Source organism: Cornus florida, unplaced genomic scaffold (assembly GCF_030987335.1).
Source record: "Cornus florida cultivar Cherokee Brave unplaced genomic scaffold, ASM3098733v1 CherokeeBrave_3.0.0_Hap2_Chr01, whole genome shotgun sequence".
NCBI lineage: Eukaryota > Viridiplantae > Streptophyta > Magnoliopsida > Cornales > Cornaceae > Cornus > Cornus florida.
The window spans coordinates 115,677,317-115,697,288 of NW_026775571.1; the positions used below are offsets into that span (position 1 = coordinate 115,677,317).

At 36.7% G+C, this 19,972-nt stretch overlaps 1 protein-coding gene across 2 annotated transcripts; it reads right to left on the reverse strand.

The window, feature by feature from the left end:
- Window positions 1-476: 476 nt before the first annotated feature.
- LOC132315959 (inositol transporter 4-like) lies at window positions 477-19,523 on the reverse strand. 2 transcript variants are annotated; one of them, XM_059814426.1, is made up of 7 exons: window positions 19,302-19,523; window positions 17,918-18,073; window positions 3,383-3,453; window positions 2,935-3,270; window positions 2,681-2,788; window positions 1,451-1,930; window positions 477-982 (listed from the first exon to the last, which is right to left on the reverse strand). In XM_059814426.1, exons 2-7 carry the CDS (start codon window positions 18,069-18,071, stop codon window positions 632-634), a joined length of 1,500 nt encoding a protein of 499 aa, XP_059670409.1. In that variant the 5' UTR covers window positions 18,072-18,073; window positions 19,302-19,523; the 3' UTR covers window positions 477-631. The 2 variants fall into 2 exon arrangements, with proteins under 2 accessions (XP_059670409.1, XP_059670417.1); XM_059814434.1 differs by having other exon boundaries at window positions 19,252-19,316.
- Window positions 19,524-19,972: the final 449 nt, after the last annotated feature.

Consider the following 19,972-nt stretch of genomic DNA (forward strand, 5'->3'; position numbering starts at 1 on the left):
ATATTTCATGATACAAAATTTTGGGCCTAATATTAAATTTCTATATTAGTTATGATTTATTGTAAAACTTGAATGAGAGTACAAAAATGGAAGGAAAAAAAGTCATATAGGGATGTAAATCTTTAGAGCTAATATTAAATTTTTATATCAATTAGAGTTCAACAAAACAAGAAAAGAGTCCGAATGAATGAGGAGAGAAAAAAGAAGTTATATCGAAACGTGTGGGGAGAGAGAGAGAGAGCGAAAAAAAAAAACCTAAGTCATTTTAAGATATAAATCTCTGAGGCCTAATATAAATTTTTTTTTATATTTATTAGAGTTTAACAATATTAGGAAATAATTATAGTATAACTTAATATAAGGAAATTTTAAAATTTTGTGGCGCCAAGCCAAGCCCTACCCTTACCCTTAATTTGAAGGAACCCAATCCATTTGGTTCGACTATTCAGTAACAAATGTAGAACTAAGATACCATATCAGATAAATCATGGGAAGTCATACAAACACAACCCGTAGCATTTACATAATGAAAAGGAGTCTACATAACTAGTTTGAGAACCCAAAGAGCTATAATCGAACTTTTTCTCAAATTTAGTATTTGAGTTCCGTCTCTCTAGTTTATTTTCAAGATTCAGGTGCACACCACCAATACAAGTGAAATTAAAGAAAAACCAGCAAACAGCATAAATGTGCCCGCGGAACCAAGAAGATCAACAAAAAATAAGAATAGTAAACTCAATATAAAATTCCATAGCCAATCCAGCGCTGAAGTCACACCTATCCTGATGTCTCTGTGTTCCAAAGGACGCATTTTTGACCTACGAATCAAAGGGATGGTTCCCAGTCCAATTGAGTAGAATATAACATAGGCACCCAATAGTATTGCCGCCGATTGACCATCTCCAATAAGGTACCCATCTCCAACAAGGTACCAGTTCGTATCCAATAAGCCGTCTGCTGCAGGACATCCATTCCTAGTAACCTTATTCACCACGGTCATATCAAATAACAAGCCAGTCAGAAAATTACTATAAGGAGAAAGAAAAGAAATACATTTGAAGAAAACAACCAATGGACTTAACCAACTTCTAAACCAGTAGGACCTAAATAAAACCCCGTTTTTTTTTATTCAATAATTTATTTTCATCATTCATATATACACGTGCCCATTTTCAGGTTTTTGCATGCTAGTGTCAAGATCTCAGGTTTTTGTACGCAAGTGTCAAGATCACGTCCACTTCATCAACTCCAAGCAACACCACTGAAGACCACTACCAAGGTTTTAGGAAAATTTATGAGAATGCCTTTTAGGAAGTAATTACTAGATTCAGACCCCACACACAAAAAGCAAAATCACAAAAAGCAAAATCAAAACCCACTAGGACCATAAATTGATCATATGCTTTAATTTAACGAAAGAGGACGAAATACGAGTAAATGGATAACTTACATTTTTCACTCCACAAGAAGCCTTGACGGAAGCTGAATGAAGCACACCAGATAACAGAAGAAGGCAGATAAAAGTGCCAAATAAAGAAGTTATCATTCGTTTTCTCCTGTATCTATCGACAAACGAGATGCTAATGATAGAGGCAACCACATTAAGCCCAGAAGGAACTAAAGAAAGCATTAAAGCTGTCCTAGTTAAAGTAGTCCCAGCCATTTGAATTATTGTAGGACCAAAATTAATCACTACATTTATACCAGCTAACTGCTGCGCTGCCTGCAAAGCTATATGTTTAAAGAGCAACCTTCGTAGTATATTACTTGGGGCTTTTCTTATCTTTGTGAAAACGTTGCCTTCCAATAAAGATCCTCCAACAGCTTTTTCGGCATCAATTGACAAATCCATAACAAGAAATGCTTCCTTTGCCTCCTCAAAAGTATAATATGTATGTTGAGTAACCATATATGCGAGATATTTTTCACCCTGATTAAAGGAAAGGATCGTCAGATTCCGAGTCATGATCAAGCCTAAAAAAAAGATGTGAAGCTATGATCACTCAAAGAGTTGCAACAAAAGCAAAAAGAATAAGAAATGAATGTATTTAATAGTTATAGGAGGCACCGATTGCAGATTGAATGAGAGGAAATTAGTAAAGATTGTTCTACAGGTATGAAAAATGACGAGAATGCATTCAATGAGTAACTTAATTCAAAGTTGTAACAAAAGAATTTTAGAGGGAAAAGACAACTAAAATGGAAGATATTGGTGTTGATAGAGATAAATAGATGTAAAAGATTTCTTTGTAGCAACCTTGAGTAGTTGGAAAAGGTTATTTTAAATTGAGATTAGTGAGCTGAAATAAAAATTAAGATAGGTACGTTCAGTTGAATTATAATTCCAAGTTTTACTCAAAAAAGTAGTCAATGCACGTATAGGCTTAATACATGGATGACTTGTCCCCCTCAAATGAGGGGAGAAGACTAAGTATCTCCAAAACATAACTTTTGAAACAGACAATTAAAATTTATTTCTATTGAGCCAATACAATAATATCCTAGAAAAAAATACATGAGCAGAAAATTTAAAACAAGTATGATCACGAGCAAAGTAAATTTAGGTAGTACAAGAGTTTTAAGAGGTTTCGCCAAGTTTATTGATAAAAGTTAAGACATAAAATTACAAAGATTAAAAAAAAAAAAAAAAAGATGAGAAGTAGATGAGAAAATACAAAACCTTTTGGTAATACCACTTGGGACATTCATAAAGAGATTGCAACAAACAAAGATGGATGAAAGTAGGGTATATTGCAAATCCAACCATCCAACGCCAAGGATGAGTTTTCTGCAACAAATTTGATTAAGAACTATAAGCAGAAAACACTTCTCTCTTTCTAAAATTCAAAAGTTAAATTTAGAATTATCCACAATTGATCCCCCACCAACCTCAGAGAGGGAGATAATATATACTAAAACATTAAATATAAGCACCTCTGTGTAGACTAGACTGATGAAGTTTGAGAAAAATTGTCCCACAGTAATTAGCAAAGAATTGGTACAAAATAGAACACCCAAGTATCTAGAAGAGAAGGCCTCCGAAACATAAAGGGGTAAGGTAACAAAGGTCATTCCAACTGCCAGCCCCACAAATATTCTTCCAATGACTAGTGCCACAGGAGACATAGCAAAAACCGACACAATTATACCAATAATGGACAAGAAATCAGCAAATAGAAGTGATGTCTTCGGCCCAAGCCTGTCATTCACCCGTCCTACAATTGTTAGGCTAACAAAAGCTCCTGCAGCTGCAGCACCCACTAAAAACGCCTGTGGTCAACCAACGAATATTGTTAGCTTATGATGAAACATATTCACTCAGTGCCATGAATAATGAGATAAAAGCAACTATTAATTAGAGAAGCAACAGTGAGTGGCTAACCTGTAACCAGTGGTCCTCAGTAACATGTCTAGAGTTGTTTTTAATATAAGGTAAAGCACTAGAAATAACACCTACAATACAATAAGCAGTATTGTTAAAAATTTGAATACTAAGCGGGTCTGATCAAATATCATTAAACTTGGATTTTTTTCCTTCACCAAATAAGATAACGAGTCTTGAACCTTGTCCAAATGGTTGAAGTACTGGACTTAGATTTTATTCGACTGGAAATTAAAGACTAGATATTTTAAGAGCAGAATATTAAGTAGTAACTGTGAATTGAGAACTTACTTATACTTGTTTGAATTTTTAAAATGTTTTATGTACCAAAAAAATTAAGTAATAAGTGAAGTCTCTTCACTTAATGTTTAATCTAATCTTAAGTTGAACTTATCATTCTAAAAGATATTCAAATTGCATTGACAGAGATGTATAATTGCTGAACATGTCCAGAATTTAACCGAGTTGAGTTATTACATACCACCTTATAAACAAGTGATTATTTTCCGCTTAAACATTCAGTAATGACCCATATGGTACTATAGTTATCACATGTTTTTATAATTCAAAACAAGAAAGCTTGAGAGAAAAACAGACGTGGCAGCATATAGTTTTTGTTACTTATTTACCTTTTCCCAAAGTGATAAGACATAAAAACCCATTTCGAAAGCAGGTTGTGTTGAAGCAAGAACCACCTTTTGTTCAGCTCAAATCAACTAAACAACCAACCAACAGCAAATAAGCTTAAGATCGTTCATTTGTCAAAGGTGGTGAATTTTCAACCCAACTTCACAGTATGTACGAAAAGTTAGAAGTGTGACTTTCTAAAATCAATCTTAAAGCATCAGTCATCAACATGTTATTTTAATATAAATGTATGACGTCTAGCCAATTACATCATGCATGTAAACACACTTTCCTATTATTATGAAAAGGTCAACATACAAGACAGATCGAAAAATGTTAAATGTTAAAACAGGTTATACCTCTGCACATAATAATTATAAAAATTAATCAAGTTAATCAAATGATCCAAAAATATGTATGCTGTGAGGTATGGACAGTTAAATTAGATGTTGATAAAAACACAATAGGAGATGGCTAAAGCGATAAGTCTCTTTAAAAATAAAACAATAATAAGAAAATATGAATTTGTCATTCACTAAACTTTTTCACATATGTTTAAAAAATAAAAAATATATGTATTTATTTAGAATTCAGAACAATAATGGTTTTTTGTATTGTACATATATACTCTGACTAAGATTCTCTTATAAAAAAATAAAAAAATAGACTGTTTAATCATTAGTTAAAGATCAAATGAAAAGTTGAGTCATGTTGAATGCGCATGCATGGCCTTCAATTCAAATTAGATCTGATATTCTCATTATATCTCAATCCTTCTTATGTAAGAAGTCAAAGTATATGAATCACATAGCATAATTATAAGAGTTGTAGTTCGGGTGCCTGATACGGGTGTGTGTCTAAGGGTTGGATTCATCTTCTATCAAATTATAGAACACGGAAACACAAATAAAAGTCTGGAAAAATCGGACACATGTACACGGACACGATATACAAAATATTAATTGACATAATTTACAATTCATATACAGTATTATTAACTAATCCAAGTCTTTCATCATACCTAATTCTATAGCAATTCATGAGAAATTGTGTGAAAAAACACGAAAATAAGGTTCTAAATGGAACAACTACAAATGCAAGAATGGATCGATTGAATTTCAATTTTATTAGAACAAGTTTAATTATTATGTTTATTGATTTTAATGCATCCTTTTTATTCTTGGTTACTGCATCAATTTGCTTTTGGACATTAAAATGAATAATTTTCATGAAATCATCTACTATTACATTCTTCTGTTATTTTCTTTTGCATTATACTAAATATTTGATTTCGATTGCCAAACATTCTAACTCAAAAAAGGAAAAGAAACAAAAAAAGTTAGACTAGTGATTTTGTCATATGATCATATCTTGATGTACATTTTTTTTTTCTGTAATTCTAGATCATTAATTTTATTAATTAATTGAAAACTAGAAGTCCAAAAGCTCTCTATTGTTAAAATGAGAAATGGATGTATTATATTTGTTTATATTTATTTGTTAAAAGAAATTAAAGAGATTGAATCAAACAAGAAGTTAAAGGGATATATAATAAATGGATGTCTTCCATGCATGTTTTCCAATTAAAGCACAAGTCTTTAATTACAAGGCTCGAGGTAAAAAATGTAAAAAGGGGGGGCTATATCTTAAGACCTTTTTGCCCTTTTTCTCTCTAACTTGGCGATTTAGGGTTTGTGGGTTCTGGGGGTTGCTTGACACGTTTCCGGCATTAGTTCACCGGCAGCGCACTGGTGGGTTGTGACAACATGGGGGAGGGTTCTTCCTCCTCTGCACCGCCAATGGGGGCTGGTATACCTCATGCACCAATTACTCATAACAAGCAACTAAATCAACAAAAACCTTCATGGCGTTGTTTCTTTGATGATGATTCACAGAAGAAGATGGAGATGCTTCCATATATACCTGATTGCCGGGGAGCGAAGGTGATCAAGATCATGGAAGAAGACGTTATAGAGAAAGTGGAGTACTAGAAACATTCTCTGGTTGGATATTTGGTGGGGAAGCGTCCGTTCTTCCCTCACTTTAATGATTTTCTTAAGAGGATTTGGAAAACAGCAGGTGCCTTCAAACTGATATCTTTACCAAAAGGGTTTTTTATGGTGCGATTTGATAACGAGAATGCTGCTCATGCTATTCTTCAACGCACACACACGTATCAGGGACGACCTATGATTCTGAAGCGATGGGATAAGAATGTTAATTTAGAGAAGGAGGTCTTAGGGTCGGTTCCTATATCGGTTAGATTGTTCAACCTTCCTATGCACTGCAGAGGGAAGATGTCCATTACGAGGGTTTGTTCCCAGTTCTCAAAACCATTGTGTCCTGATGAGGTCACTCTAGCGCGGGAACAAGGAGGTTTTGTCAAGGTTATGGTGGAGGTGGATGTTCATGATGAACTTCCAGAGGTGGTTCATGTGGATATTCATGGTACTGAATGTGAGATTTTTATTGAATATGATTGGAAACCTCAATTGTGTAGGAAATGTAATGGATATAATCATTCGGAATCCAATTGCACAATGCAAATTCCCAAGAAGAAAGTAACCACTGAATGGATTGTGAAGCAGAAGGGTAAGTTGGTTCAGCCGGAAGAAGATACAATTATTGGGGGGTCTAATTCTGAAGTTGCAGAAGATAATGTTATTGTTACCAATATGGATTCACTTCCAGTTGTGGAAAATTCATACCTTGGATGAGGAGAGAGTTGTGGACTCTGTGGTTAATACTGAGAGGGCCCTAATTTCATTTCAAGAAGAGTCTGGTGTGGGGGATGACAGGGAGGTAGAGGTGAATATGGTGACTACTGATGTTGCTGCTGTGGTTCCTAATTTGGAACCCATAGAGGACTCTTCTATTTTGGAACCTCTTGAGGTCTCTCCTTTAAAAAGTTTACATCACAAGATACCGCTGGAACCTTTGGGTATGTCTGGTTTACAAATTGATTCTCCTATGACAGAAGGACAACAAGACTCAAGTGGGAAAGGTAAACAAGTGACAGTGGAAGGATCTTCGCAAAATAGCACTCCTCTAACTAAAAATCAAAGGAAAAAACAAAGGAAAATGGAGGCAATTGAAGCTAGCTCAAGAATTACTAGAGGTATGCTGGCTGGTGGAGCTGCTCCACCATCCTCAGGCCTTTTATGATTGGTATGTGGAATGTGAGGGGGCTCAACAGGAGGGGAATGCAACAGGAAATCCTCTCTTGGTTGAGTACGAACTCTCCATCTTTGGTATGCCTGGTGGAGACTAGGGTACAGAGTCACAAGTTTGATAGAATTAGTAGTCGAATAAGGGCTAACTGGCTTTGGTGTCATAACTATGATGCAGTGTATGGAGGTAGGATTTGGTGTGGGTGGAATCCACTTATGTTTGATGTGCAGATTGTGGAAGTTAAGGCTCAAGTTATTTTACTTAAGCTTCGGATTAGAAGTACAGGGATTTATTTCTGGTTGAGTTGTGTGTATGGGGAAAATATTGTGGAAGAAAGGAGGGACCTTTGGAGTTGTTTATCTGATATGGCTCTCTGTGGTATCTGGTCCTTGGTTACTTTTTTTTTTTTTTTTTGATAAGTAAAAATATATTAGAAAAATGTTCAAAAGGGAAACGCATCCCTAATACAAGGAGAAAAAAGATCTAAGGACTAATAGAATCCAAGAGATCAAAGAAATCATCAATGGAGGAGCATGCATTTCCTCTTACATAATAGAACAAAGAACGAAGAATATGAATTTTTAAATTAGCTAAAGACGATTCTTTTCCTTCAAATGATCTGTTATTTCTCTCACGCCACAAACACCACCAGACACAATGTGGAACAATCCTCCAATAATCACGAGCTTGTTCTTTAACAGGACACCTTCTCCAAGCTTTAATCAATTGTGAGGAGTGCTTAGGCATTATCCAAAAAACGCCAAACACGCAAAAAATAAAACTCCAGCAATCATACGCCACGGGACACTGCAAAAGAATGTGGTCCTTGGTTACTTTTAGGAGATTGGAATGTTATTAGGAGCAATGGGGAGAAGCTTGCGGGGAAATCTGTTCCTTGGAGAGTACTTAGAGAATTCAATGAGGTAATTGATTCTTTAACCCTTTCAGATATCCCCATTTCTAATGGCATTTACACTTGGTGTAACAAGAGAAGAATTGCAAGAAGGATTTATGCTCAATTAGATAGAGGATTGATGAATGAGGAATGGAATAATGCGTTCCTTTTATCAAGGATCGATCTCACATCTTCTCTGCTGTCAGATCACTGGGGTTTATGTGTCAAAATCCCATCCAATGTGGCTGCAGGTCCTAAACCTTTTAGGTCTTTAAAGGTCTGGAATGCTCAACCAGTGGTGAAACAGGTGATAGAAGAGGCCTGGAGTATGAGGGTCAAGGGGGATCCAATTGTGAGGGTTATTATGAAACTTAAGGCAGTTAAAAAAGCTGTCAAAGTTTGGAATAACACTAAATTTGGTTCAGTCTAAGAGCATCTTATTGCAGCTAGGACTAAACTGGAGGAATGCCAATTAGCCTTATCTAATGCACCTATTTGTGTGGAGAGTATACAACGAGAGGAAGAGGCAAGAAGGAATTATGAACATGCTATGTCTACTGAAGAGATTCTAGTATCACAGAAGGCTAGAATCAAATGGAAGAAAGATCTTGACAGAAGTACAAAAATTTTTTACCAGAAAATTAAGGCTCACAGGGTTACAAATAACATTACAGGGCTTAAGAAGGCAGACGGTACTTTGGTGCAGGATGAGATTGGTATTAGAGACTTGTTGTTGCAACATTATACTTCTTTATCCTCATCTAGAGGTCATGTTAACCCCCCTGTTGCTGCTTATATAAGAAGATCTCTCACTGGTGATATTGCTGCTAGTTTGGAAGGCACTATAACAAAGGATGAAATAAAAGCTACAGTTTTTAGTATGGGTATGGATTCAGCCCCAGGGCCTGATTGTTTTACTGTGAGGTTCTTCAAGGAATATTGGGGAATTGTTGGTGAAGAGGTTCGTTCTGTTGTGACTCATTTCTTTCAACACTCAGTTATGGATAAAGGTATTAATAGCACCTTTATTATTCTGATACCTAAGGTGAAGGAAGCAGATAAAGTAGGGGATTTTAGGCCTATTTCCTTTTGCAATGTAATTTACAAGATAATTACCAAACTGTTAGCTAACAGATTGAGTGTGGTTCTTGATCAATTGGTGGGTAAGGAGCAAAATGCCTTTGTTAGTGGTAGGAAAATTCAGGACAACCTTATTATTGCTTCAGAATTGTTAAGAGGCGTTGGAGCAAAGACGACTTCTCCTACCTTAGCTTGGAAGGTGGATCTCAGAAAGGCCTATGATTCTATTCAATGGGAATTTTTTATTACTCTGCTGTAGTTATACGATTTTGGAAGTAAATGGATTGGTTGGGTCAAAGCAGCAATATCAACTGTGTGGTTCTCTATCATTGTGAATGGCAGTCCCCATGGTTTCTTTCAACCATCAAGAGGGTTAAGGCAAGGTTGCCCCCTTTCTCCGTTGTTATTCACCTTAGTTACAGAATATTTATCATCCATGTTTGAGTTTGAGTGCAGAGAAGGTAACTTGGTGGTTTCTCCTGCTGCTAGAAAGGCTAATTGTTTAGTGTCTCATCAATTATTTGCTGATGATTTGCTTGTGGTTGTGAGAGCTAATATGGCTTCAGTGTTTACATTGAGAAGGATGATGAAGCACTTTGAAGAGGTGTCTGGTTTGGCAGTTAACAAAGATAAATCAGAAGTTTTCTTAACCAGGTCTGTGAAGAGGAAGAGTACTGTCTTGAGAATTTTGGGATGCAGACAAGGGTCTCTTCCTTTTACTTACTTAGGTCTTCCTATTTCTGATAGGGGGCTTAAGAGGTTGGACTGTAAACCTTTGATGGATAAGGTTATGATTGCAACTACTAGATGGGCTGGTATGAATCTTTCTATGGCAGGCAGGATTGAGTTATTAAGGGCTGTGATTACTCCTATGGTACATTACTGGTCTTCTGTATACTGCATTCCTGCTGCTGTTATTAATTTAATTGAAAGAAGGATAAGGAATTTTGCTTGGGGGCATGATGCTAACAATATGAAGCTGCATAGTTTGTGTTGGAAGAGAGTGACCTCTCCAAAAACAGAAGGAGGTTTTGGCTTGAGGAAGATTATTGACATTGATAAAGCTGCTAAATGCTCACTGGACTGGGATTTCCTTCTTTCTAAAGACAGGTTGTGGGTAGCATGGTTCAAGCAATGTAATTTGAAGACTGCTTCATACTGGTCTGTAGTACCTAAGGAAACTCATTCTACCATTTGGAAGAGCATTGTAGCAGTTCGAGATATTCTGAAGGAGCATTGTTCTTATCATATTGGTAATGGTGCTATGATTAAAACATTATTGGATCCATGGTGTGGGGTCAGTTTTTATCAGAGGTGTTTAGTTATAGAACCTTGCGACAGGTTTCTACCAACGAGATGATTGAATTGAGCAGGTTTATTGATCAAGCTCAATGGAAGGTCGATGGAATCCCATTTGAAGTTCAACAATTCATGCAGCAATTTAGGATTTATGGTGGTGAGGATCAAATATTATGGAAGCACAATCCATTTACTTTTAAACATGCTTGGGATGCCTGTAGGGATTCTAAACCTGAGGTCCCTTGGTTTGGCTTGGTGTAGAATGGTGGTAGACCACGATGGTCTGTTTTCAGTGCTTTGATTATTCAGAATGCCGTTCTGACTGGTGCAAACTTGCAAAGACGAGGTATCTCTTTGGCTTCCAGGTGTTGTTTGTGTGGCAGGAATGATGAACATGTTGATCACATGTTTGTAAACTGTGTATACTCTTGGGAGGTTTGGTGTGGGTTGGCTGGTATGTTCAATGGAGGGTTCAAAGAAGGACTGATGTTAGCTCTTTTGTAGCTGATTTGGAGCTTCAATTTAGAGTTAAGTGTAGCAGGAATAAGGTTCACAAGATGCTATTTTCGGCTACTATGTATTACTTATGGAATGAAATGAATGGTAGACTTCATAATGATGTAATTAGGCTTCCTTCCATTCTATTGAAATGCATTGTTGGATGTCTTTGATATCATTTGTCTTCAAGATTTTTTATGTCCTTAGGAGTTTGGGGTTGTTGCAGGGTTTGTCTGCACTTCCTTAGATGCCTTGTGTGGTTCTAGTGAGGGGATGCCTTCACTTTATTTCTTGTACCATATTGTCATATGTTTATAAAATTTTCTTCATTTAGGTAAAAAAAAAAAAAAAAAAGTCTCGAGGTAATAATTTACTTCAAGGCTCGAGGTAATGGTTCCAGTATGAATAATTAATTGCAAAAGTTGAAAAATAATTGGTAGGCAACTCAAATAATGTCAACCTGGCAACCTCACCCATCTAAAAATTTGATCAAGACAAGTGTTGGAAATTAGCATTAAAAGCCACTCTTTGGGCAGTAAAAGGTCTTGGAAGCCAGCATGTGAAAATCCAAACATCTTCAACCTCTAAAAATCTCCATTTTTTAACAGAGTTTTTTTACACAATCAAATTTGGCGAGCACAACAAAGTCCTGTGCAAAAACTTCTTCGCTCGTAGCCATGTCCAGTAGAGTGTAGAGAGTGTCTGAGACATGTCTAGTGTCTATGTCAGTGTCATGTCAGCACGAACACCATGGGCTTCAATGGCAATCCAGGTAACATAGATTTTCATATTTAAGATGGCAATCCAATATGCATTCGAGATAAAAAATTTTAGTTTCAACAAATAGATAAGTGATGCAGGAGCATCTACGAGGCTCTCCAAAACTAATCGGGCCCACTAGCCAACTAGGCTTGGGTTCTATTTATTTGGGGTTTTAGTTATTTGCTTATTTTCTGTGTCTTATTTGATTTTTATGTTTTATGTTATTTGGTAGATGATAGTTATAGTCCTAGTCTTTTTAAATAGTCATGTGACGGTCATGCTAAGGCTCCTGTAACCATAGCATAAATAGTCTATTAAAAGACTTTGTATGCAGGTTTTTATTCCAGAAAATCAGATTTAGAGTTTCTCTCGGGTCTTTTTGCCCTAAAACTCACCTATCTACGTTCCAACTTCGAATTTATTTTTTAAATCTCTGTTTTTCTGCTTGTTTATTGCTGAAAATCATTTTCTTTCGTGGTTTTACACTGTTACAGGTGCCGGACAACAGCCGATCGCTACTGCCCTGCACCAGATTGGTATCAGAGCCCCAAAAAAAAAGCCCTAGGTCTGCACCATGGTTGGATGTGGTAGAGGTCGTGGAAGAGGAAACCAAGCCCAACAAACAAAGATGACTGAGATGCAGTGTATGATTGAAGATCTGTCAGGAGCGGCGCGAGCTCTTCAACGACAGGAACGTGCGGAAGCCCGTATGGAGATTCCGGAAGGCAACCGCGGCCCCTTGGACATACCGGAAGGTAGTCGTGAGGATGAATATTTTGAGGAAGAAGAGGAAAACCCCTTTCATGATGCTAGAAATCGAGAAAATCTGGATCATGGCAGATTGGAAAAGTGGTTGATTTGTGCATTGGATTTGAATGGTGGAGGAATTAAAATTGAAGTTGCTGACTTCTATGGAAAGATGCACGCCAAAGATTATTTAGATTGGGAGGCAAGCTTGGAGAATTACTTTGAGTGGAAGCCTATGGCTGAAGATAGGAAGGTGTTGTTTGTAAAGCTTAAGTTGAAGAGTACTGCACTTCAACGGTGGAAGAGAGTTGAAGAACAGCGTGCTCGACAAGGGAAGCAAAAAATCAACACATGGGAACATATGAAATCAAAATTGCAAAAGCAATTTCTGCCTGCTGATTATTCAATGGAGTTATATGAAAGATTTCATAGTTTGAAGCAACAAGACATGTCCGTTAAACAATATAAATTTGAGTTTAATAATCTCTGGATTTGAGTAGGTTTAAACGAGAGTAATGAACAATTGACATCTCGTTATCTCTCTGGTTTGCTGCTTTGCATCAGTCCATTAGAGATGAGATAGGGATGGTCCATTTGTTCAACCTAAAAGATGCTCGACAATATGCCTTAATGGCCGAAAAAAGAGTGTTGCGTTGTGGTGGCGGAAGAGTTGTTTCTGGTCGCCCAGTTGCTGTTTGGCAGAGGAGTACAGCTGTTGTTGGAGGTGTTCGAATTCCTCAAGGTGCTATCCCAAGTGCCCAAACAGGAGGTAGGATCATTGGGGGTGCTGCTAGGAGTGAAAAGGGGAAGGAAATAGTAAGATTCGGACCACAAAACAGTGCTGCTGTAAACAATTCAAAGGGTGGCAGCACTTCACAAGTTCGTTGTTTCACTTGTGGAGAGAAGGGGCACACGTCTTACGCTTGTCCACAACGAAGTGTGAACTTAGCAGAGTTTGAAGATGAGGAGTTGAGGACACAAAATTACATGAACCAATATTTGATGAGTATAACGGAAAGGAAGTTATTGATCTTTTCCCGGTAGAAGGAGTGTCTTTGGTGGTGAGACGAGTGATGACAACACCCAGAGTCGAGGAAGAAGACTGGAGAAGACACAATATATTCCGGACACGAGTCCTTTGCGGTGGAAAGGTGTGTAACGTCATTCTTGATGGAGGTAGTAGTGAGAACATTATTTTGCAGGAGGCAGTAAACAAACTCAAGTTACAAACTGAGAAGCATCCTAATCCCTACGAGGTTGCATGTTCCGAAAAGGGAACGAGGCGTCGGTCACTTACTGGTGTTTAGTTAAATTCACTATGGGTAATACAGTTAATGATGAAGCTTGGTGTGATGTTGTTCGTATGGATGCCTGTCATATCTTATTAGGAAGGCCATGGTTGTTTGACAAAGACATGACCCATTATCCTAGAGCCAATACCTACTCTTTTCATAAAGACGGGAAAAAATTGACGTTACAGCCACTTGAAGAATAAATCACCGCCACTCCTAAGGCTGCCAAAGTTAATGGGTTTTTGACAGCCCACTAATTTGACCTTGAGAGCAAGGAGATGGGAGTTTGTGTATGTGCTTGTTGTTAAGAAAGTACAAGAGGAACAACCTTTAAAATTTGATGAGTATGCAATTGAAATTCAACATATACTAATGGAGTTCCAAGAGCAGGCTGGTGATGATTTACCACAAGTTTTGCCACCAATGAGGAGTATTCAACATGCTATTGATTTGGTGCCTGGTGCAGCTAACCTTCCTACTTATAGGATGCCACCCACACAACGAGCTGAAATTCAAAGGCAAGTGGAAGACTTGATTGTTAAGGGTTTTGTGCATGAGAGCAAGAGTCCTTGCGCTGTTCCAGCATTGCTACCACCAAAAAAAGATGGATCATGGAGGATGTGTGTGGACAGTCGTGCCATCAACAAAATTACAGTAAAATACCAGTTTCTCATCCCTCGATTAAAGGATATGTTTGATATGTTAGTGGGGGCCAAGGTGTTCTCCAAAATAGACTTGAGAAGCAAGTATCATCAGATTCGTATGAGGAGTGGTGATGAATGTAAGACAGTCTTCAAAACTCCGAATGGACTTTACGAGTGGTTAGCGATGCCATTCGGACTATCCAATGCTCCTAGCACATTTATGCAAGTTATGACCGAGGTACTCAAACCTTTCTTGGGCTCATTTGTGGTCATTTAGTTTGATGACATATTAATATATAGTCATTCGAGGAAAGAACATTTAGTCCATTTGCACCAAGTCAAGGAGGTTCTCTGTAAGGAAAAGCTTTATGTAAACTTGAAAAAATAATCTTTTCTGTGCGACAAAGTTGTGTTTCTTGGCTTTATTGTTTCAGCCAGTGGTTTGAAACTATTATGGAGTGGCCAGTACCACAATCTGTTGGTGACGTTCGCAGTTTCCATGGATTGGTTTCAATCTACAGGAGGTTCATTCGCAATTTCAGCACCATTCTGAGTCCAATCACTGGATGCTTGAAAGCAAATGTTTTTGAGTGGTCAAAATCGGCACAAAGAGCCTTTGAACAAATAAAAAGATTGATGACAGAAGCTCCGGTACTCACGCTACCAGATTTTGAGAAGCTATTCACTATTGAGTGTGATGCATCGCATGCAGGAATAGGGACTGTTTTGAGTCAAGAAGGAAAGCCGGTGGAATTTTTTTAGTGAGAAGTTTTCGGGTAATAAATGTCGTTATTCCACCTATGATTTGGAATTTTATGCTTTGGTTCGTGCAATCCAACATTAGGAGCACTACCTAGCCTATAAATAATTTGTGGTTTATTCAGATCATCAAGCCTTGAGGTACTTGAATTCTCAAAAGAAGTTGAATCCTTGACGTGTCAAATGGAGTTCATACCTTCAAGAGTTCAATTTTTGTCTTGAGTACAAAACTGGAGAGAGTAATAGAGTTGCTTTAATTTTTGTCTTCAGTACAAAACTGAGGAGTCTAATAAAGTTGCGGATGCTTTGAGTTGGAGGAATCTATTATTAACAGAGTGATGAGTACTCGAGTTATTGGGTTTGAGGAGTTGAAAAATCAGTATGGTGCAGATCCATATTTCAGCTCTGTAGTTGTTGACCTTCAAGGCCCTGCAGGTTGGAAGATGCTGCCATTTAGAATGCATGATGGGTATTTATTTAAAGGAAACTACTTGTGCATTCCGGAGGGATCTTTATGTGAACAAATTATTAGAGAACTTCATGGAAATAGGTTAGGAGGACATTTTGGCTGGGATAAGACAATGGCAATGGTGGCTGATTGTTATTATTGGCCTAGAATGTACAAGGATGTGAATAGGCTGATTCGGAGGTGTCATGTTCGTCAGTTTGGGAAGGGAAGCTCACAAAACACATGTTTATACACACCCTACTAGTGGCAGAAGCTCCTTGGTTTCATATTAGCATGGATTTTGTGTTGGGACTTCCAAAGACAGCAAGGGACCATGATAGTATTTTTGTTGTGGTGGACCGTTTCTCCAAAATGGAGCATTTCATTCCATGTTCTAGAACTGCAGATGTCACACATGTAGCTGATTTATTTTTCAAAGAAGTGGTGAGACTATATGGCGTGCCAACTTCTATTGTTTCTGATAGAGATGTCAAGTTCACGGGACACTTTTGGAGGATTGTATGGAGAAAGTTTGGGACTGAATTAAAATACTCTAGCACATGCCATCCTCGAACAGATGGTTAGACTGAAGTAGTAAATCGGAGTTTGGGTAATATGCTGAGATGCCTTGTTGGAAGCAATGTGAAGGCGTGGGATTTAATTATTCCGCAATTTGAATTTGCATACAATAATTCCATGAATAAATCTACAAAGAAGACACCTTTTGAAGCTGCTTATGGACTAAAACCTCAGCATTTTCTTGATCTAGTTCCGCTACCATGAGTGATGATGGAGAGGTATTTGCAGATCACATAAAAAAAGTGCACGAAGAAGTAAGGGCAGCGAAAAAGTCTAGTAATAAATCATATGCAACTACAGCCAATCAACACCGGAAAGTCAAAGATTTTGAAGAGGGTGACATGGTTTTGGTGCATTTGAGGCGAGACAGATTCCCAAAAGGCACTTATCATAAACTAAAGTCAAAGAAGTTTGGCCATGCACGGTGCTATAGAAAATTAGCTCAAATGCGGACATGATAAACCTGCTAGTGACAGTACATGGATTGCTGAAGAAGAGCTAAAAAGAATTAATCCAGAAATAAATGTTGAAGTTGTGGAGGCTTTCTCACCGAAGTTAAGTTTTTCCCAACCGGGAGGAGTTGATGCAGGAGCATCTACGACGCTCTCCAAGACTAATCAGGTCCACTAGCCAACTAGGCTTGGGTTCTATTTATTTTGGAGTTTTAGTTATTTGCTTATTTTTTATGTGTCTTATTTTATTTTTATGTTTTATGTTATTTGGTAGATGATAGTTATAGTCCTGGTCTTTTTAAATAGTCATGTGACTGTCATGTGAGTTTTAAAGTACTTTGGAGGGTTAAGATTTATTAGTTATTGAAGTAATCATGGGTTAGGAACTGTACCCTAGTATATATAGTCTATTAAGAGACTTTGTATGCAGTTTTTATTCCAGAAAATCAGATTTAGAGTTTTTCTCGGGTCTCTTTGCTCTAGAACTCACCTATCTATGTTCCAACTTCGAATCTATTTGTTAAATCTCTATTTTTTTGCTTGTTTATTGTTGGAAATCCTTTTCTTTCTTGGTTTTACACTGTTACAGTTGCCGGGCAACAGCTTATCACCACTGCCATGCACCAATAAGTTAAGAAGTACAAGCATGTGTACTAGAGTATTCAAGGCAGTCCAGTATCTCAATACAGATATAGATTTGGAAAACCTTATCATCTTTTATCTTGTCAGGTTTAAAAACCCTCCTTTTAGCCCGAGTTCATTTTGGAAGCCCCCAAATACCAACTTGAGTGACACCTTGTTTACAAACAATGTTTTTTCAGATATGAGAAAAGGTCGGGCATTATCTGCACAAAATTTAGCACCTAGTGAAATTTTCTCAGTTAATCCACATAACCAATACAGATTAGGTGGGGGTATACTGCATAGACTTCAATATAATAAAGTGACCCTCAAATTGGCTTATAACTGCTCTATTAGATATATTTGTGGTGTAAGATTTCCACCAGTTTGCTCAAAAAAAATTATGAATGTCAAATGATACAGCAAATATTCATAGTGTAGACGTATATACTTTTCTGTCATCATGGAATCATAATTCTTCAAACCAAGACATCTAGTCAATACTAAAAATGTCAAACCAACCCAATAAATCACTTTAAAAATGAGAGATATTAATATGAAAACTAATCATTCTCAACTTAACGAACCAAATAAAAATGTCCAAAATAGGTAAATTCTAGAACCAACATAAGATACAAGTGTAACAGAACCTTGCTTTTACCTGTATTAAATCCCAATAACAGTCCTCCAATGACAGATGACAATGCAATTCTCATGGAATCATGAGTTGACTTTATCGTATACCAACAACCTTTGAAATCCATATCGCCTACTTTTTGCAGATAATCAGCTGCTTTTTCGCGACGCATCTCCATTCCTTAAAAATTGATTAGATAGTCATTTCTAGAACAAAGAATATGTGAAACAACCAGTAACAAGATATAAACTACAAAAAATAAGTATTGAAACCCAGACCATCTCTTTGACATATCCCAACATCACATGCAAATTAAATAGAAAATCCTCTCTGGAACAACGGATCAAGAAGGGGGGAGCGATACCACAAACACATTCAGAGCGAGACAGAGATGGTAACAAAACACAAACTATAAAGGATATTTCAAGTGATAAAACTATGAGCTATTTCAAAAATAAAGTACTCCAAAAAAAATTTATTCAGAACTCACAAAGTAAAAGGTGTCACAATCGAATTCTATGTTGGATTGATTGGGAGATCTATAAAATCATATCAGGGATCTAAGATCCTATAAATCGAGTAGAAATGAACTAAAATAGACTGGTACTTTTTAAAGAAGATAAAAAAGTCCATAAAAGTAACAAATGATAATCCAAAACACAAAAAAACATATAAAAATATTACAACAAACATGTGAAACATACTCAAATTAAAAATTTTGTCCCAACTAATATGACAAATAGGCTGTCTTACCCAAAAAATAAAAGGTAAAAAATTTTAAAAAAAATAAGAAATCAAAGACGGGAAAAATCAATGCAATATAGAAGACCCGCAAGCCCATCGCTTGTACATGCATACATAAATACAAGGCAATGCAAATCACAATACATTCAACTTAATCAAAACTCCACCCAAAGGAATTGAAAACTTATTCAAGTATCAATTAGAACCAAATAGGATCACAAGTAATTAAAAATTGAACCCAAAATTCCTTCAAATCCGAAAAACCTCAACCCATAACACACATGCACATATACAAACAAACTGGCACCTTCAAACTCACACAAATCATCACCAAATCCATAAAGACATAGTTAATCATTAAATAGAGTTCCATAAAATAAAAATAAAAATAAAATTGAACCCAAAATCACCAAAATCACCAAAATCCTGGAGCCTGTATATACAAGCATATTGCATAAATATATCCTTATGCGTATGTTACGGCCTCCAAACTTTAAGCAATCTCCAACATAAATAAGCATCAGATTAAGTAAGATAAGGGACAATGACAATGGAAAAATCCAAGAAAATTCAAGAAAAACTGAAATGCGTTAACGAAGTTTTTTGATACTAGCCTTGCTAATCGAAGCTTTAATCCACTCATGTAAGTTTAAAATAGTTTTACCTCAAGCCTTCGAACGGGGAATCGCCTTAGAGAGGAATTAGGAATTAGGGTTTATCGTGAAATAGCCGCCACGAGTCGTCCTCCGAGTTGGTCGCCGCCTACGAGGCTCCGAAGTGTCGCCGACTAGGACGTCATCTACCTACTGGTCATCGAGCACTCTTCCGTTCCTCCAAGGTATGCTGATATCATTTGTTGGAGTCGGATCAGGCGGGTGGGGAGAGACCTCTCTTATAATTTGTCCTAATTATGAGATTTTTTTTTTAGGAAAAATTATATTTTGGTGACCAAAAGTAAACATAATTGCTATATAATGAATTTAAAGTCAAGAAAAAGTAAATAGTGATCAATCTTGAAAGTTAATTGATATTAAGTGACCATTAAAGGATAATTTGGTCAAAAATACTTAAAAGTTTAATAAATATTTTTAAAATAAATTTTAGATGACAAAATTGCCATCCAATATAAATAATAAGTCATTAAATTCATCCTCCTCCTACTCTCTCTCTCTCTCTAATCCAACATTTTCTTTTTTTCTTTTTTAGTTTATAATTTACCTATTTAAAAAATTAAAGTTTCTTTATCAACATTATCTTTTTTTCACCCTTTATCTATTTTTCAAGGCTATTAACCATCTAATATTTTCCTTTTTAGTTTACAATTTACCAATTTAA